The 21983-nt window shown below is 34.4% G+C and overlaps 2 protein-coding genes across 4 annotated transcripts in view; one reads left to right on the top strand and one right to left on the bottom strand.

Annotated features, from left to right (window-relative positions):
• Positions 1–21983, top strand: part of Gprk1 (G protein-coupled receptor kinase 1) — an 881497-nt gene that overhangs the window by 575195 nt on the left and 284319 nt on the right. The window lies entirely within an intron of this gene.
• Positions 6143–14393, bottom strand: LOC138713570 (uncharacterized). 3 transcript variants are annotated; one of them, XM_069845741.1, is made up of 6 exons: positions 13878–14393; positions 10699–10855; positions 10450–10592; positions 9954–10076; positions 9540–9737; positions 6143–9320 (listed from the first exon to the last, which is right to left on the bottom strand). In XM_069845741.1, exons 1-4 carry the CDS (start codon positions 14007–14009, stop codon positions 10026–10028), a joined length of 483 nt encoding a protein of 160 aa, XP_069701842.1. In that variant the 5' UTR covers positions 14010–14393; the 3' UTR covers positions 6143–9320; positions 9540–9737; positions 9954–10025. The 3 variants fall into 3 exon arrangements, 1 of the variants encoding a protein (XP_069701842.1); XR_011335925.1 differs by lacking the exons at positions 10450–10592; positions 10699–10855; positions 13878–14393 and adding an exon at positions 10342–10445 and having other exon boundaries at positions 6146–9320; XR_011335924.1 differs by lacking the exons at positions 10699–10855; positions 13878–14393 and having other exon boundaries at positions 6147–9320; positions 9954–10079; positions 10342–10460.

The following is a 21983-nucleotide window of genomic DNA, read 5'->3' on the forward strand; positions in this document are numbered from 1 at the left end:
AGTCAACATTAAACTTACAGTTCACAGATGGAGAAAGATTTTTCAATGTGGCTAATGCATTCCTCAGAGGCTTGCTTTTTCTTTCTTTCTTTTTTCTTAAAGCATCCTTGGGGTGTAACTCGATCAGCTATTATCCCATTATCAGCTGAAATATTTAAGAGAGGGATATATGCTTATATTCAGATCTTTCTGAGTTTAGCCTACACTACCTACACTGAATAAACCAGTAATTTCACTTAAAACTTACTTTCATTACACTGTGTAAATACCCGTACAGTGGAAGACCTTCATCTGCTGCACCAGCTGACTCTGTAATATTTTAAGAGTGGAATTAATTCTTAAGATATTTAATTCTGGAGAAAGATGATGTTTTATCATAAATGTGTGGACACTTCAAAGTCAGCAGCTGTAACAGTATTGTATTTTCTAACGTGCTATTAATCCAAACTCATTTTTAACAATAAGAAAGTGAAGCTGCAATAAAAAAGAGAGAGAGAAAACCAAGCAAATAGTTCTATTGTAAATAGAGTGTAGTCAGTTTCTGTTTTACCTTATGAAAAAATATTTTTCCGTTTTTCTGTACACAAGAAATCATTCACAAGTTTCAAAGTGAGAATCCTCACGGTAAAATTGAAATACAACTTAACATAATGTGGCCTAATCTAATTACAAACCCATTACAGAGAAATCTCAAAATAAATTCTTCAGTTTAGTGTGCTTTCTATTTTTAGGCCTACATTTATAAATTTCAAATTCCTACTCAAATCCCACGTAATATTATAATACAATGATGTTTAGTTTTTATGACATCCATTTCTTGTGACCATTTCATCATTATGTACAATTTATATTTTAACATTTTTTTTTAACTTTTGCATCTAATTTATCTACTGCTTGCTGCAGATTTCATATAGTATGTGTGTTAGTTTTATTTTCAACATGTTGGCTGAAAATGTGTTTACATGTTACAGCTATTTCGGATTGGAAAAGTAAGCATCGTACGTAGAATGTGAAAGAACGTTTTGTAGTATAAATCAAATTACCTGGAGATATTGTTGGGATGTCCAGTTTCACTTCAAAAACTAAAGAATTGCACTGTGAACCTGAATGGTACTGTAAATAAAAATGAAATAATAGTATTATAATGTAATACCGACATTAAATTAAATTTGTATAACAATTTTCAAGAATCTAATATTTTTTTTATCTCTAAAGCTCATCATCTCTTCTTCTGACTCTTAATTCCTTACACACTAACCTCATTCGTGTTATTAGCTGCACTGGTATCAGTGGAACTTGGTTTAGTTACTACTTCGGCTGTAACAAAAGTAAGTAAATAAATAAATGAGTGAATGAATAAATAAACAAATAAATAAAAAGAATTCCAACTTGTGTTATACAATTTCCTCTGCTTATTATGTAATAATTGTATAAATTAACATATAAGTGAACTTATGCATTGAATATGAATGAAAATCACTGAGAAATCACTCAATTGATAGGAGAATTAAATCACTTACCTTGGGTAAGTTTGGATTTGGTTTTGCTTCAGTTGGAGGGGCTCCAATTGTTTGTAGCCTGCATTGTCTCTCTGCAGCAGCAATTTTCTTTGTGTTCTTTTCCAAGAATTCAAATTTGCTTCTCAGCTGTTTTCAGGTCCTTGTATTTGTGCTGATGTTACTATATTCTTCCCATGCTTCATTCTATATTACTAAAAAGGAAGTAAAACTAGGTTAATTCCATATGCAACCTACAACATTAGAAAATATACTGTATTTCTCTTTTTCCCTTATCTAAGTTTCTATACCTAAATAAGCAAGAGCTTTTACTGGACGATTGTCAGTACAATATCAAACATATGACTATACTGTACATAGAAACTTTGGAAAAAACTTAATATCTTCTGTTTCTGTGTTATTTTACGAGGTGCTGAATGTGCATTACAGTGAGTGATTATAGTCGAACTGGTAGCAGCAACAGATATTGCATTTTAGTGGAAACGTCTCTCCACCTCATGCTGTTCTTTTAAAAAATAATGTTAGGCCCTATCTGTGATCGAATGGTATTATAGGCCTAATACAAAATATCCGCCCATTTACTAACAGTAAAATACGTAGGCCTAACATGCTGAAATATTGGTAATTTGCTAGGAACAGTGTACCTTGCTGTACTAATGTTGGTTAGAAATCCCAGGCCAAAAACATCATTCATTATTATCAGTATCAGTGAACTTTTCTTTTTAAACGAGTTACTATGCCTTCGACCCATGATTTGAAGCCGTGAGTACACTATTTCTAAAAAAATTACCGAAATAGGCCCTATTCACTAATAATGTAGGCTATACAACAAACTGAAAGCACACTTAATATTAATTACAATACAAAAATAATTGCCACCTACACTTCTTGTGCAGTCACACATGAATAAAACAATGATTATGGAGAAAAACGCACTTTTGCTGGAACCCGCACGCGTCCTCTTTAGGCCTACTAATTAAAACCAAAATACTATCATATTGAAGGAATTATTACTATTCGAAAAGAAACATAACCTTTAAAATCTTACCTTTTGCTTCCATGTAAAGTTTCTTCATATAGTATGTGTAATTTTCTGTTCTTCACTCTGTTATTTTCTTGGCTGGAGTTTCAGCATTATAATAAATAATAACAATAATGCTTACAATAAAACCTCAAAATAAATAGTACCATATAAACACGGAACATAAACATGAAATACGCGGGGAAAGGTATACCAACGCAATAAATTTCACTACATTTTCAGTAACTTCATTGCCAACGTAATAAAAATGTTACTATATCTTCCGGATAACAATCCTGCAGTTAAAATCCGCTGGTAGTACAGAACAAAATATTTAACTTCGAGATTGCTAAACTGGACTTTACGAATCTGGAGCTTTAACAGGCGATCGTAGTACAGGCCCTTAGTAGGGGAGGACCGTGTATATTGGACCACCTAACTTTGAATGGCCGTAACTCACTTATCATATTGAGAAAAATGTCCCTGAATTTTTTATGATGGTAGATTGCCATAATAAATCCCTAAGTAGAATAAGACTTCACTAATTTTAATTCTGATACTTCAAAAATAAAATTTAATCAAAATTTCGAAGCCGTGTAACTTGAGCCAGGGTCGTGTAATATGAACCAGAGGATCGTGTAACTTGGACCAGGCATATTAAACACATTTAACTCCTATAATGTTGTTTATTCAGACAAAAATTTGTGTCAAGCAATGATTTCACATACAACAGTAATAAAACAGTTCATCTGTAATTGTTGCACATTCTTCGTGGGCCCATTTTCCACACCGATTACACTGAATCCAGTCTTTGTTCTCACTTTCACCACAAATAACACAGCGGGTTTTGGATGTCACCTTAACTTTCAAATCAAATAATTTTCTCTTCTTTGCGGCCTTTCCATCTGATTGTTGCTGCAGAGCATTCTTGTGTGGCGTAGCGGTCAGCACCACGCCAGATGCATTGTATCTCGTTCCGGAATTTCTCTGTCCAGATTTTGAAGACGAAGGCAAAGGGCTTATTTCCTTCACTGACACATATTCTGTGAGACCAGAATGTAGCTCCACATTGTCTCCCATCTTTTTCTCTGCTGATGCTGCTGTTGCTCCTTCCACTTCTTCTGCTGCCCGAGATGCTGATGCTGATGGCTCACCATTCAAAGGCCGATCGGTCACCAAAGAAGGCGCGAAATCAGCCTCTGAAAACACATTTCGGTCGACAGGCCAAAGACCAGTGTGCCTGAAGCCATTCATTGCAATCTGCATATTTGCTGCTCTGGGGAATGCCACTCCCACCAGTGAGGCAATATGCTGGACATTCAGCCGCTGTCCTGGAAGTTCCCTCATCTTCGTTGATATGGCAGCTGACATGAATGTGTTCAGAGGTTTGAAGAACGACACGTCCAGTGGTTGGAGACGGTGCGTGCAGTGCGACGGTAGAGATAACATAATCACACCGTACTGACGGCAGATCTCAATCGCTTTGAGCGATTGCGTATGGCTACTGTGACCATCTAAAATCAAGAGTACTTTCTCCTGAGAGCTGGGTTTGACAGTTCTAATGAAGTGCCTAATCCATTCACAGAATGTGTCAGAATCCATCCATCCCTTATCCTGACTGCGGAAGATGGTGTTAGGAGGTGCTCCAAATGTGAGAGACTCCATCATTTTTTTCCTAGCGTAAATCAGCATAGGAGGTAAAAAGAAGCCACTCGCACTCATGGCGTACACTCCTGTCACATTCTGACCTCGCTCACACGAAGAAATGGCTGCAACCTGATGTTTTCCCCTCTGTGCCAGAATCTTCTCTTGGCGTTGAACGACAGTGTGGGATGTCTCGTCCATGTTGAATATTTTGGCAGCAGTTAATTTGTGTTGGTCGACAAGTTGTTCCAATGTGTCGAAGAACTTGCCGACTACAACCCTGTTGAATCCTGAAGCCCTGGCAAGTGATGTGGCTTCTGGCTGCCTAAGGCTAAGTTTGGGATGGCGCTTCTTAAAGCCGGAAAACCATTCTTTGCCGGCAGACTTCGTTTCCTTGTTGAACCGAGTGGCCAGTTTATTCTTCTCTGCAATCTTGTATGCTAATTGCATAACACTTCTCCGTGTCAATCTGAAATTAAAGAATAAGCAAATTAAGTATTAGGCCTATATTAAGTTTGATTGAATTAATTTGTAGGCCTAATGTAGGCCCTAATATACATTTTGCTGTAATGTATTTACCCATAGAACATTTTTTTCTAGCTGCAGAAGATGTGTCACAAGATCATTTTCCACCTCTTGTGGCAAGTCAAGTGGGTGACCGGGCTATCTAATTTTAGCATCCTTCCTTTTGTTGTATCTTTTAAGGGTGGCACTAGGTATATTATAACTTCGTGCAGCCTCATTGACGCCAACCCCTTCCGATATTGCAATTAAAGCGAGTTGCAGATTTTCTTCTTTCCACTTCCCATACACTCCCTTCGCTTTTCTTGCCTGTCTTGTAGTCATCTGTAAAGTAATGGCGAAAGCAGAATTCGTTAAAAAGTTGTAATTGTCGACCCACCAAATGAAACGAAGTTTTATTACATAATTTAAGAAATAAAATATTATTAACATTGAAATAAACTAAAGTAATGTTTTATAATATTATATAAATAATATTATAATTATATATCCTTACAAAATTTTCATCCACTGACCTCTGATTTTTGGAAATTCACACTAGTGAAGACATAATGGACAATTTTATCTTCTAAATTTGTTATATTGTAAGGGTTGGTACATTTTAGCATTGGCTCAAGTTACACGCTTTGTGATGGTTCAATTTACACGCATTGTAAAAGAAACACTTAAAAATTATTTATGTAAAAACTACTTTACAAACATTGATATAAATTTCACTCAACTTACCTCAAACACTGGTATTTCTTCGTATGTATAAGGCAGTCTTGTATTTCTAAACGTCTTCGCACAACACGCTGTCAAACTATTGTGAAGAGATTTGAAGAATTTGGGGACAGAATGTTCGACACCGTTATGACCGCGTCAAGCCAACCCTGCATAATGAGATTTATGGACAGTTTCCTACCATGTATAGTGAGTATCACGTAAGTTCAGTTCCCAAACAGCAAATATTTCCGCCTTGTCAGTGTTGCCAACTGTTACCAGATATCACCACATGTAGTAAAATCACGATCCTATGTACTGAATGATTTCTTTACTCACCGTACTTTACCTTAATGTTGGAAGGTTATTCTAAATAGTTTCAATAATAATGAGAAATGTATTGCTATGTTCTATTCTTTTATTCCTTTACATTATTATTAGTATTAGCATTAATAGGTTACTAGACGTAAATATACAACAAAGTATAGTATATAATATTCAAGAATCAAATCTGTTCCAAGACCAATTACATTATTGTCACTTCACTTCAAAGATTCCAGCGTACATATACTGTACTTCCTAAAGGTAGATAAATTAATAACCAATTGACTTTTGGTTGGAATTCGAATGAACTTCTCATTATCTTTTGAAATTAGTAAGGAAATGGATAATACAACTAGGCTAAAACTGAAATAATAATAAATCAACTTACAAAAATTATTTTGGTCCTTAAAAGCCATAAGTAATTTCACTTCTAGATACCTTTTTAAAGATTTCATTTGTTTGTAAATTGCTTAATAATGCTACACTTACACTTATTATTTCTGCAACTCCACGTCTGTCATTGAAAAAATGTATGATACATAACTGTGAAGTCTCTTTTTGGCTCTTGTGTTCTAAATTTAAATAAGAAAAAGCAAATGATTCAAGAAATGTGAGCTGGTGAAAATTAAATACTCAATTAATAAAATAATTACTACCAAAAGAATATTTTATTAATTCTATACAAAAGATGGATTACACAGAACAGATGGCCAGAAATCATAGATTTATACACAACATACAGCATGAAACGATCATCAAAAAATGCTTTTTGTACACAATAACATCTTTCAAACGAAGTGAAATAGCCAATAAGTTCAATAAATATTATGCTAATAAGTAATAACTATAATTAATAATTATCTACAAGCTGTAAAAGGGAATAAAATAGTATATTGTTGAAATTAGGGGGTTATGGTTTATTACGTGTATTTATAATTTTAATTACTTTTTCTACATTTAATTATATTTTAATTTCTATTAGATTAGTTGGTGGTGTGGTTGTTAGTTTTATCTGTGTACGTCAGACTATTAAGGAAAAACTGAAAGAAATATTAAATCTACTATCTACTTTATATAACAATATTTAATCAAGAACTGAATATTACTATTAATTTAATAACATAAGACCCAAAACATCTCCAAGTCCAGACAATACACATGCTGATTTTCTTAAACATGTTGGCAAACAAGCAAACTCACTACTTTTATCTTGTAATCTCATCTAAAATACAATATCTGTCTGGAGAAAATCTATCATAACATCAATTTTGAAAAGCAATTATTCAACTAATATCTTTTCGAGTTATCGACAGATACCACTTACTAGTATGATAGCCAAAATTATGGAAGAGATGATTTCATAGATTGAATTGGTTCCTGGAATCTAGTAACTAACTTTCATTTTATTGGGTTGACTTTAGAGAATTGCATTCAACAAATGGACAGATTTTAAATTTTAGTCAAGATATTAAAGATATTTTAAACAGAAAACAAAACAACTTAACAATTTTAATTTATTTTCAAGGATCATATGGCTCTGTAGATATAAATCACTTAAGAAATTGCAAACTTAGGGTGTCCATGATAAAGTGTTACACTGGGTCAGTGACTTGATTATTTGATTCATTGTCACAAATATGTAAATAGAGACAGATTCATCTGGGCTTCCCACATTGTTGTTTTCAGGAATACATTTTCCAATATTAATGTCGATGGTCTAACTAAAGAAATAGATCTTATGATAATCTCATCATTTGCAGATAATATGGTTGTCTAGAACAAAAAATCACAGTCCACAAATATTAATAAACTGAGCCAAAATCCCAACAGACTTTTTGACTCTACTTGGAGAACTCAAACTTGCTCAATTAAGGGAAACTTTACTAATAAAACACAATCCCAAGTTATTTGAAAATGAATAGTATATAAGTTAACTTTAACAGATGATGTTAAGAAATGTGATACTTCTCCAGACATTTTAAAAATCATTAGAAACGATAAATGATCTGGTCAGTGAGTGACTACAGACAGTATTTTTTATAGATGGATCCTCTTTACCAAGCCATAGATGTAGTGGTGTTGTAGTACAATACCAGTATATTCCCTTTTACAGGGAATTATATTCAAACACTTGTTTGGCCCATTTTAACCGTGACAACGCTTTTTAGCTTTTTAAACATTCTGGTTATTGTGTTGTGTTTGTGTTTAGTGAAAGATTTTAGATAAGGGCGCAAATAGCCATAGTAGCTGACGCGCCCTTTTTAAACGCCACTAACTAACTAACTGACTAACTAACTTCAAACACTGACTAATTTTGATAGTGAAAATTTAGATACACTTTTAAGCTTACAAAATCTCCAGTATCGACTTCATAAATCTGAGAAGGCTGTCATACTATCAGATTCAAAATCAGATGTTCTTGCTGCAGTAATGGACGTAACAGCATGAAATCTCAATATTTTACAGTGTTTTAATATTTTAAGCAAAATGGTCGAATTACATCGACGACTGGTACTTCCGTGGATCCATGAACTTTATGGAGTGGGAGGTAATGAGGTAGCTGAAAGGTAGCAAAATTACTGTAAGGTTATCTATACCTGCATCTTACCACACTGTTAAAAGAATAACAAGATCAGAACATGACAATGTGGTAACAAAAATCGGAATGATTCTAAAGCAAATGAAAAAATTGCAATAGGCCATCCGGCGTCAGCTCCACGATGGAGGAAAATCCTCAGAAGAAACCAACTAATCAGACCAAATGGGGGATCCAAACTACCCTCGAGTGCAGCTCTGAATTTGCACGCCAACGAGTCTACCGACTAAGCTACATTGGTGGCTCCACTAAAAATATGAAGTACATGGCACTCAGATTATTAAATTGACAAACCTAAACAATTATTCATCAGTTAAGCTATAAAATATAATACATAGCAAGCAAGTTAATTCAATTTAAAAGTATAAACAATTCAATCAGTTGAAATATACAGAAACTGATAATAAATATCATGCAAATTACTTCACATTACAAGCATAAACAATTCATCACTTGTGGTATACAGCCTACTATTTAATTTACAGCACATACAATTCATCAGTTAAGCTATAGACCTACAGTCTACTATTCAATTTACAGCATATATAATTCATCAATTAAGCGAAACAAAAATATAGTACAATACATAGTAAAAATAATACACCTAATTTAATAACTGAACTTCTATGAAAATCTACAGTGGCAGTACTCATATTATCACAGGCCATGATTGTCTCAAATATTTACAAAGAACTGATATTTCAGAATCTCCCCATGCCATTTCTGAAATCTCAATGAAGATATGGATCATTATCTTGACTGTTTAACTTTACACAGCTTTCAATCATCTGGTTAAATATTGGAGTGCAAGATAACAAATGACATCAACTGCTGAACACTTGGTATCAATCAACCAACAACTTCATTACATTAAAGGGGAAAAAAACTGAAAGAATTAATTGTATATAGACACAACACATAAGACAAGGCCGCTTCAGAACAGTAATTGGCAAGGCTCTGTTGTTTTAGGATTCTTATGTAGATTCAATTTCACCTGAAAGAAAAAAGTAGCATCTATAAGTAGTAGTAGTAGTAGTAGTAGTAGTAGTAGTAGTAGTAGTAGTAGATAATAATAATAATAATAATAATAATAATAATAATAATGATTGTAAAGTATGGAAATTAATATTGCAATGTAATATCAAAAGGTGATTTCACACCATCAACTCTTATCATTTAGTACAACAAATCTATTATATTCAGTTGCAATCACCAGTAGCTGTTCTTTCCTCCATTTTGTTGTTGGCTGATTTTTCACAAGTCTGCTATGATATGCAGCACTATCCATGACAATAACGCATTGCCCTAATGTTCTCAGGTCAACAACTGTGTTTGCACCCACTTCTCAACTACAGGGCACTATGGTAGTCCTGACTTTTCTTTCAATTGCATGAAAAAATTAAATCAGCACCTGCAATAAAAATTATACCTGGGCATATAATTACGTCACATGAATTCACAGCATTTAAATAAAGAAAATAAAACATAACATAACATGACATGAGATCCTCTTTGGTGAAAGGCTTTCCCACGTTTTTATTTAGTCACCAATTTTTATATTTTTGTACCCTGATTTAAAAAATTACTCTTGCCAAATTTATGTAAAATATAAATCAATATAACTTACCGAGTATAAATCCACCTTTCGTTCCGGCATCTAATCTTCCACCCTCATTTGTTGGTCTATGAATAACACCATTCATGTCACTGGAAACTTCACCTGGTTTATTTCATGAATAAGTGGGTGATCCTACTTAAAAAAACAGAGAGAGAAAAGCAATTCACATTGACACTCTAAGAGACACAAAAATTTTAAAGACAGGAAAACCGTTCAAGAATTTTATAACTAACCTCTAGTTATTATATGAAACTATTAATTGCTAAACATGTTGTTCCCACCTGAATTCATTACTAGTAGCCTATATTAATTGCAATTTCATATTCCACGTAAGTGTTAACCTATTTGTTAGTAAAAAATTCAATCACTCAATGTCTCACAATACATTGAAATTTACCATTCATAAAAATCCAAGTCTCATCCAAGAATACTACCGGTTTAGGGTTCTCACGCTCCACATTTCTTATATATTCTCTTAAAAACGAATAACATCACTTTCTCATACATGTGTATAAGGATCCCCTTTGCTCCATAGAAATTTCATCTCTTTCAAAATTTTTTTCACCGATGATAAGGATACTCTAAATAAATATGTTTCATAATCATCATTCATATGTTCCAGAACTTTTGCTGCTGTTAGTACTTCCCCTGTAACAGTAAATGAAAATTATGCCATATTTTTATACATAGGCCTATGACTAATATCAGAATTACATTGCATAAATCAACACAATAATTCCTGTAACTTCCCTACCTTTATGTAACTTGTCATAAATAAATCTCGCAATTGCATCTTTCGTAAAATCATCAGCATCAGTCACTGGATGTTTACGTAGTCTATGTTTTCCTGGTGTCACGAGTGGGGTCCCCTTGTGTGAATTTATCACTTTCGTGGCTGTAGTTAAGCCAAGCTGTAATAACAAACAATAACATAATACTTCTAAAAATTGTTATATCATAAAATTCATGCATAATACCAACATTTACAGCTATATGAATAGAAAATGATCAACATGTTAGGTTGGGTCTACGATAGGTTTAAGTAGGCTAATATTTAGGTAATTCTCCAGAAAAGCTACACCAAAGAAGGCATAATTTTATTTTGTTTAATTGATTTCTGTGATATTTACATAGTGATGAACACGTGGTTTTAGTGCACAGCCACAAATACTTTCAGCACAAAAATCCTTTGACACTTACCTGTATATTCTAATGCATTGTTGTAGTCCCTCCCTCAAACTTGTTACTAATTACCAATATAACATGCGAGAGGTCCAGGACGAAGAGAAATGGTTAGTTTCCAGTAGTGCGTCCTCGTCCTCTCGAGTGTTATATCTTAAGAAGTACTTTGGGTGGGGTAGCTTTTCTGAAGAAACACCATATTTAATATTACTTAGACCAGTCATGAATAAATTATTCAGCCAGAGTCAACGTTCCTATGCTTTATAGAGTATGTTGGTTATTTACAAGAAGTCGTCGCTGAACGATTCACATTATTTCCAGGTTAGTTGAATCAACTCATCTAGTGAACGATATAAATCTTTAAAATACTCTTATCCTCTTGTTACTCTTGAATAATCGATCTTGCTACGTACAACATAATTACATTATATTATTATATTATTACCCATTTCAGCGAGTACTGACGACCACTGCAAAATACGATAATTTGGTCCAGGGAGTATTCTCTTTTGGCACAAGGATGATTTATGTAACATGTTTCTAAATGATTAGTCTTTTAAATACCGGTACATTCTTTAATAAATCACTGAAAAACAAATGTGAATATAGGAAGTGGAGTGAGTACGAAATTATTATTTTTTGGCGCATCATTTTTACGTAAATAACGAAAAATAAAAAGGGATTATTAGAAAGTAAGTACACTGCGTTTGTCAAATGCGCATCACCATGCTTTCGAAAAGGCACTTTTGAGTGCCCGACACCCCGCTTTTTTTCATCATGTGCTACAAGTCAGATCATCATCGGGGCTTGCAGCCCCGATACCCCGCTTTTTTCATCATGTGCTACATGTCGGATCATCATCGGGGCTTGCAGCCCCGATACCCCGCTTTTTCCATCATGTGCTACACGTCAGATCGTCATCGGGGCTTACAGCCCCGATACCCCACTTTTTTCATCATGTGCTACATGTCGGATCATCATCGGGGCTTGCAGCCCCGATACCCCGCTTTCTACGTCATGTGTTACACGTCGGATCATCATCGGGGCTTGCAGCCCCGATACCCCGCTTTCTACGTCATGTGTTACACGTCGGATCATCATCGGGGCTGCCCGATACCCCGCTTTTTACATCATGTGCTACACATCGGATCATCATCGGGGCTTGGAGCCCCGATACCCTGCTTTTTACATCATGTGCTACACGTCGGATCATCATAGAGGCTTGTAGCCCCGATACCCCGCTTTTTACATCATGTGCTACACGTAGGATCATCATCAGGGCTTGAAGCCCCAATACCCCGCTTGCTACGTGCAAAACAATTATATTATATTATTACCCATTTCAGCGAGTACTGACGACCACTGCAAAATACGATAATTTGGTCCAGGGAGCATTCTCTTATGGCACAAGGATGATTTATGTAACATGTTTTTAAATGCTACGTACAACATTATTTTATTATATTATTATTACCCATTTCAGCGAGTACTGACGACCACTGCAAAATACGACAGTTTGGTCCAGGGAGCATTCTCTTTTGGCACAAGGATGATTTATGTAACATGTTTCTAAATTATTAGTCTTTTAAATACCGGTACATTCTTTAATAAATTACTGAAAAACAAATGTGAATACATAGGATGTGGAGTGAGTACGAAATTATTATTATTTTTTTATTTTTTGGCGCATCATTTTTACGTAAATAACGACAAATAAAAACTAACATGCCACATAACATTATTTTAAGAAATACAAGAAACAAGCATGAACAATATTCACCGTTCTTAATGATCGGGGGATAGAAAAAAAACAGTATGGAATAGAAATTACATACAAATGTGCATGTAATAAACAATAAGCAAACCATCTTCGATTAATAATTCCAAAACAACGTGAATATAGCGTGGATTGTGTAGGAAAATAATTTCTTATAAGTTGCTCCCAATGTGCATCATTGTTAACTTATGAAAACAAATGAAAATTAACATGGCATATAAACACTATTTGAAGAAAGATAGGAGATATTAAGTAATATTCAGCGTTCTTAATGATCTTCGGATGGAAAATAACAATGAAATATGTATAAAATAGAAATTACATACAGGTGAGCATATAAAAAACAGTAAGTAGAATTATTTATTTGATTAATAAGCTTAAATTACTCCAGGTTTAGTGCGTTGTGTAACAATAGAAAATGGAATCGTTCACAGAAGTGAACTATAAATGATGTGAATCGTTCAGTGCATCCATCTTGTTGTGTAACAATACCCTAGAAGTGAACTATAAACGATGTGAATCGTTCAGCGACGACTTCTTACAAATAACCAGTATGTTATATAGTTATTATATAAAACTGAATTATTTTTAAGCACCATAACAGGCCAACATTCATGTAATATTTCCTGCAATATCAAGTTAATAATTACAATATGACTTGTATTTTCTTCGGCCGATGTGGCATGTAAATTGTGATCTGAACGGTTAATTTAATACCAAAAGAGAAAACTGGAAATTTACTTTCGTGCTGTTTGATTACTTGTTCGTCTAATTTGTAAATGTATTTAAGCTATACCTACTGCAGTATTACAGTATCTTAAATGTATTTAGTTTGGCAATATGAAAATCACTGACTTGATTAAACATGTAGGCCTAACCTAAAAATTTGTTTTGTTTGACCACAATCATGAAATTATTAGTGCAAACTCCTAAAACTGAATACCACTTTGAAATGTATGCTTAAGAATACTTACTCCTAATAATTGTCCTATTCTGGTTGTAATTGCTGTCTCCGTTAGCATAATTCCTTCTTCATTATCTTCTTTCTTCAACTCATTATACACGTGAACTACAGATTTCTGAAGCGTACTCTGAATGCCACACATTTTCTTCCTTGGAGGAGTCACTGCAACACTATTTCATTTTTTTGACATAGTAATAAAAATCTAAACACGAAAGAAATTCATTAAAATTTGGAATAATATTTCTATCCATTACCCACGTGCATTATCACGCCCAAGTATATTATATTCATTCGTACTTATCTGACTATTCTTGAATTATAACCACAACGCAACACATAAAATAACTATTATGTATTAATATTAATACTAATATTAATTAATTATTAATAAGTTCGAATTTCACTATCTTCCAGTAACCGGCTGAGAAATCTAGTACAATTTTAATTTCATGGAACTCCAGTACCGGCAAATATTGTCGATATTTGCCTCAGCTGCCAACATACCGGTTACAAAATCACTACCATTTATAGTATTTGTCAGTACCGAAATTCGAAACGAAGTTGGCAAAAGAAAATTCAACCTTCAAACTAGAAAATCACCATAATCCACTAGCATTTGTAGTAATGGGGGAAAAATGGTTAGGTTTCACCCTTAGGGTATCAAGTTACCTGGTCTTCCCTATAGAAGGTTCAAAGCGGTGTATAAAGTACTTTGCAAACTATCCTGGAAATAGTGATTGCATCGGTGGATCAAGTTACACACTGGTCCAAGTTACACGGACTTCCCCTAATATCCATGTTTCTGTCCCATACAATGCTACACTCCTCACAAAGCACTTCACTAATCTCTTCCTTAGTTCTTTCTCCAGAGGTCCGCAGAAGTTGCTCCTTCTTCTATTGAAAGCTTCATTTGCCATTGCTATTCTCCTTTTGACTTCTTGGCAGCAGTTCATGTTACTGCTTATAGTACACCCCAAGTATTTGAATCTGTCCACTTGCTCTACTGCCTCATTTAGAAATCACAAGTCTACCTTCTTTACTTTTCTTTCTATGACCATGGTTTGCGTCTTGTTGACAATTATCTTCAGTCCATATTGCTCACAGCTGTCATTTAGCTCCAGTAGCTTATCCTTTAGTATTATCTTACAACGCCATATCAGCAAACCTTAAACACTTTATTCTTCTTCCTCCTACTATCACTCCTCCCATGTTCTGAAAACAGTTCTTCACTAAATCCTCCAAGTAGATGTTGAACAGGGTATCCTTGTATCCTTGTTGTGATCTTCTTCCTATTTCACTTGCTTCTGCATTTTTTCTCCTTTGACTCGTTTCATTTGTAGGTTATTGAAAAGCCTTCTCTCTTTCCAATCCACTCCAATTTTCTTTAGGATCCCCATCAGTTTTTTCCAATCCACGATTCAATTATTCTAATTTTATATAGGATTCAATCGAGATAACAACGTAATCATTTTTAAATGTCAGTAAACAGTTCTTGTATTCATTTTTAAATATAAGTAAACAGTACTTAGAATGTTACAAGTTTTAACAAACTTCACAATTGATTTGATACAAACCTTCTATACTAAGTTCCCATTGCAAGTTATTGTTAAACTCCAATATTCAGAATCTCAGTGGTGGTGGTGGTGATGGTGATAATGATGATGGTGATTATGGGGATAAAATTGTTATCTACCAACATATAGGCTATAATAAGAAAACAATGTCAGTACTAGGTTGTGCATAGAAATCCTAGCCGTAAACAAATCTCAAACCGGTATTACATCCTTGTTTCTCTTAACATTTAAAAACATGTAATTAAAAGTTTTGAAGTCAAACAGTTCCTTTTCAGAGTGGCAGTTGCTCCTGCCTTGAAGAAATTAATACTAAAACAGTAGTAGATAGACCTCCCGTCTCAGTCTCACGTTCGCACACGTTGGATTTTGAATTTGGTACTGCATATTAAATAGTTTGAATGCGAATACTAGATCAGCCAATCAGAGAAAGGCATTGATTGGATTGAATATTTCAAGATTGCACAATGTAACTGCCCACTTTCATTAACCCCATCTCTCAGGGAATTATCGGAGTTAACTTGTGTGGATTTTGTTGTTCATAATAATTCCACAAAAACAAAAACAAATATAAAAAAAAACGATAAATTTATGAGAAAACCGATATATTATACGATATATTGAATCAAAATTTCGATATCGATATATCAAAACGAAAATATCGGTATTTCGTAAAAACCGATATATCGTTCCCATCTCTAGTATGAAGTAATATCGGAAGCTAAATTAACCGATTTGTATATAATTATTATTTCACCATTGGAAAGTGTAGTTTCTCTAGATGGACATAATGCTATAATTTTATTACAGTAACTTCTGAGTAAATCGAGGACAGGTAAGATTAAAATAGCTTCTTATGCACAGAAAATTTGATAGGCTATTTTGTACATCCGTTTTCTGTATTTCTTAAAATAATATTTATGTACACACTCATTTTAATCTCAGAGAATTAACGAACAACGAGAGTGTATTGCTTTAGTATGCAGTAATAGTACGTTAGCTTAGCAATCCATTATTTTATAATTCGAATTTTAACTATGCTCAATTGAATCGTGTTAAAATACATAAAATAGGCTATATATGCAATAAATGCAATGCAAAAAAAATGGGTAATGAGCCAAGCAGATTATGTTGCGCTGTTGTAAAAGTTGTTGCTTCTGAGATTCAAGAGCCCCCACAACAAATTAAAAACTTACTTATCGGAGTATATTCGTTATCAACGCACTTTTTATATAATATAATATAATATTAGTATAATATAATATATACTAATAATAAATATGTAACCGAACATTTTCTGGTAATTTTCGCTTTTCCAAAAATAATTGGTGTTAACATGTATAATTATTCATCCTGAGACCGAAAATCCGCTTTTTTGAAATTTTTGTTTGTATGTCTGTTTGTCTGTCTGTCTGTCTGGATGTTTGTTACCTTTTCACGCGATAATGGCTGAACGGATTTCGATGAAAATTGAAATATAAATTAAGTTCGTTGTAATTTAGATTTTAGGCTATATGGCATTCAAAATACTTCATTTAACGGGGCCTGAATTAAATCGAAATATCTCGCTTATTATTGCTTTTTTGTGAAAAATGTTACATAACAAAAGTTTCTTTAAAAATTATTTCCGATAAGTTTTATTCTATGCAAAATTTTGATAGGACTGATAGACTTTTAAAATAACAATACAATACATTTTCACCGCCGCCTTAGATTGTAGCGTTGTTGTTCCTGCAGTAATTCCTATGTGCAAAATATAAAATTTTTGAGCAGGAAGAAAAAACACATTTATTCATTCCATGGCAATGGTACATAGGAGATCGTGAATTCTTACATTTTCGAAAGAAAGAAATATAATTACACATCACTGTTTATGCTGTATCACTATTTAAATTATTTGAAGGGTTCAGAACGATGATGGGCCAAGCGCCATTTACTGAAGACTTAGAAAACAATGGTTAAAATTAAGTTATTACCATAATTCAATGGAAACATATAGCAAGTAATATAAAGTTTACACATTAAAACTAAATGATATGTCAATCTTCATGAAACTATGGTTGCATGTAATAACAAATAAGAAACATGTTAAAGGAATTGTCATTGCACCAAATGAGTGCTCTCTGGACCAAAATGATCGCATTTTAATTATTTGATACAATTTCAATTAAGTAACATATTAAACGATTAATTCTTCTAACAAACACGATACTGTATGGCCATATGGTCATGGTCATAACTTATTTGAACTGTTGTATCAGTGAAACGAGGTGAGTTAGTGAAGTTATGGTTTTACAGTGCAGTGAATAGTTCCGATCAGTGATAATTTATAGCGTCAATAAAATGTGTTCTATAGTGTCAGTGAAATGCGTCATAGTGCCACTACAGTGAGTGAGATGAGAGTAAAGTGAAAGACTATTGAAACTTATGTAGGGCCTATACATAATAATGTAGGTTGTAATGTTTTTATTATTATTGTGTTAAATTATATTGTGCATAAAATTGTAGGCCTATTGTGTATTGTATAATTGTATTGTGTATTGTTTATATTGTGCATACCACTGTCACCGGGTGCATGCCCACTTGCATTGTAAATAAATACATACATACATACATATTCTCTCTCAACATCTGTATAATCGCTCTTTCACTTAAGCGGCATATTTCTATAATCTCAAATGATGATATGATAAGACTCCGATTATTCTTTCGTTAAAGAAAAAGAAAAGATATTTTGTTTACTGCTAATATGTACCATAAATTGAATCTCTAGATTTATTACACCATATTTTCTTAATGTTAACAACAAAGCCAGCAATGCGAACAATCACATTTTCACAATATTGTCATTGAGAATGATGTAAGAATGAGGGAACTGCAATGAATATCTGTAGTTGAAAGTTCTAAAGAGTCATATCACCTCTGAGTCTCAAAACACTGAGAATTATTATTAAAGTGCGTTATGTGTTTGGAAAATACCATTGAGTATATAGCCATTTTTTTAGCGGACATCCCCCTCTTTGTAATATAACTTAAATAAGTTATTTACTTATTTTCTAACGTACATAAAATAACATAAGTAAAAACATCCCATGTTTTCGGTCATTGGAAAAAAGAAATAAACTAATAAGTCTATTTATGAGGAATATAAAGCTTTTATATTTAAAGCAATGCTTAGTTACAGTATTTATACTTACTTATACGTTAGAAAATACGTACCGGTAAATGAGTTTATTTATATTACAGTGCAGTTGGATGTCCGCTAAAAAACGCCTATATACACAATGGTATTTTCTAAACTCCGAATGTTTTATAGAAACAATCATTTGTGCTCCCCAAACATGGCGTCGCGCGAACCTACGCGAGAGGTTTGAAATTTGTAAATGACACCAACGTCTTTGGTTGTGACAACCAGAATTGCTACACTAAACCCCTGATCACATATAGATTGATCATTCCTATGTTAAAATCGGTTGCACTTTGAAGAGAACAACCGCCAGGATCGCCACCCGTCCGCCGTAAATGAAGACGAGATGGCAGTACTGTCGCTAATGCAATTCAAATGGGAGTTATGACGTGACTCCTTATGTAACAACTAGATAGCAGCATAGTAAACCTGACAAAAGTTGTTACCGTCAAAGCCTATAACGCAGAGCAATCTGGGTATATGTAATCTAGGACTAAACCCAATACTGAATATAAAATAATATGCCTAAACATTCTGGACAGTAAACAAATAATTGGTTGCTAGACAAACATGCGCAGTGGCCGAGCGATAATGGCATTACTGTTTGTTTTGGCGCATGCTGTAGTTAGCAGGCGTGCTTGGTTCCAAGTTTTGGGTATGTCCTGATGGAATCTCTCCTCGTACCCGTCGCTCACCACTCCATTACCTCATATTTTCCATTATCGAAGGACATTTGAGACTACATCTTTGAACGCATCAAATTTTTATGGTTCGGTGATTTTTTCCTTCAACTGAAACTACCCATGGTTGTGCAGATTTGAGGGCAAATGATACTGCCCTGTTTTAATTTTGCTTGACTTAGTCATGGAAACTTTCTTCTTAAATTGAAGTACCCTCCCTTTTTGTCCTTTGCTGTAACAGAGTTTTGCATTAAGGCTGACTTGAAATGGAGTGGTAGTAAGAAAATGATGTTAAAGTATGCAAGTGAGTAGTACTTCACACTTTTTTCGGGTACTGAACTTTTCTCAGTGGCACTCTTTGATTTGTAATGATTTTTATCTCTAACCATTATGTTACGTCCATTTTCGTCCTCCTAAGTTCCTGTGAAGACGTAGTGAGACGTGGCCAACAGACTTGGAGCCCTCTTGGATTATTCCTCATAGCCCCAAATTCCATTGCAAGGACGCCCAATGGCGTGCCTTTTAATCTGTTCCTTCTCTCATTTCCCCTCCTTTCATTGGGATTTATTGTTCATTCATATCCTGGTTGCATTCCATTGAGTTTCAGATTCCCACATTTTGTCATGTAAAGAATAGGGGAAAATCGGGAAATATGGGCACCTTATTTCCGTGAATTTCTTAAAAAATACAAATGTCTACTTGCTCCAAATTTTACTTGAAAACAACTGATGAATCTCCTAACTAATGCCACACTTATTTTAATTTTAATATATGTCACAAGAAATTAATGCAGCCCTTACTCAAACCTTGCAAATGCCCGTATTACCTAAATTGTAAAGGTAATATGAGCAATGTTTCCAGGGCTTTTTCTGTGAAGAAAAGGTTTACAATAAACATCAGTAATTTACAACCAGTTACATTTTGATTGAAACGTTAATATGAGCTCAATTTATCATTGAAACATTGAATTTTTGGTACACTTTAATGGTTGCAGTAATTGCACAAGAAAGTAACTCTAACAAAATCAACACACTCTTCGTGATACCATGAAGAACAACCTCCTCCACACTGCGCCCATTTCTCGCCTCGTTTGTCTTTATAGTAATTACCACCACAAGCAGGACATATGAAGGATTCTCTATTATTTGAATTTCCCGTTCTATTCTTTTGAGTGATATTGCTTTCCTTTACATGTTACTTAATATCGCCAAGTGTATAGTAGTGTAGAAGCACGATAACGCGCCTGCATAGTTTGCTCTTGAAGTCAGAGATCACCTGACTGCAACCTTTGGCGAAAGGTGAATCGAACTTGGTAGACCAACAGGATGGTCTACATGTTCACCTGACTTGACACATCTGTTTACAACACCTCAGCCGACGATGAAGAAATATTAGTACAGCACATTATGGCTGCAGTAGAAATTCAGACCACTTCGTGTTTTCGATACCGCTACAAGGTTTGCCGAGATATATCGTACGTCTTTGCTGTCTGCGAATGGTTACAACTCTCCGTTTTTCACGGCGTGTACAGCTCGGGCCATATTTTCCGGATTGCTAACGAACTCGTGACAACGATTCGTGCTTCATCAATAAACGAAAAACATAGAGTATTCATTTTCTAAAAAAAATCATATTTAATGCTGCCCATAGTACCCGGAATTGGGCTGCCCATAGTGTATTATATCCAAATATGGTGACACTGCTCAGTAACCAAACTGAGCGAGGTTCCCGCCTCGAGCACACATATTGTGTATGGACCTACGTAGCATACCGATCACAGGTATCACTCAAATTATAATTCATTTAGCCATAGTTCATTAACGAAACAATCCACAATTTGATAAAACAGCCTTTTGCACATATTCACGATTTACACGTACCTTCTTAACTTCTTTTTGTTGCTGTAGTATTTTTATTTTAGTAGGTTATTTTACGACGCTTTATCAACAGCTTAGGTTATTTAGCGTCTGAATGAAATGAAGGTGATAATGCCCGTGGAATGAGTCCGGGGTCCAACACCGAAAGTTACCCAGCATTTGCTCATATTGGGTTGAGAGAAGACCCCGGAAAAAACCAACCAGGTAACTTGCCCCGACCGGGAATCGAACCCGGGCCATCTGGTTTCGCGGCTAGACGCGCTAACCGTTACTCCACAGTTGAGGATCTGTTGCTGTATGTTACGACGTTCACAACCAGCAATCCTCCCACTATGCGCCATGATGTTTCAGGTTTATGAACAGCACAGCGAAAGTATTATGAGCGACACAAAGTTCAGGAAATATGGTCGTTTACTTAGCATTGCCCATATTATCTAACTGCCCATATTCCCCGAGTTTCCCCTATCCATGCATTCTTTCATTTTCATTTTCATAAGCCACCAGCACTGGAGGCTAAACGTTTATTTTGTGTAGTAATACAACTTAAGAGACGTGCCTGAAGAGCCGCCTCTCATCAGGAATATGTTCATAAATTATTATTTATTACAGTGGTCGTAGCATATGCGAACCCAATGTCTCTGTTTTCATGTATAAAGTAGTACATCTCTTTGCCGAATGTATTCAAAAGCAGAGACTTTTATCAATAACAACACTAGGGAACATGATTTTTATCTTCGGAAAACTAATGGTTTTTTTTTTTTCTTGTAAATTTTCATGATGTTGATTCCGGATATGTTGTTA

This window comes from Periplaneta americana, chromosome 14 (genome assembly GCF_040183065.1).
Source record: "Periplaneta americana isolate PAMFEO1 chromosome 14, P.americana_PAMFEO1_priV1, whole genome shotgun sequence".
Classification (NCBI taxonomy): Eukaryota; Metazoa; Arthropoda; class Insecta; order Blattodea; family Blattidae; genus Periplaneta; species Periplaneta americana.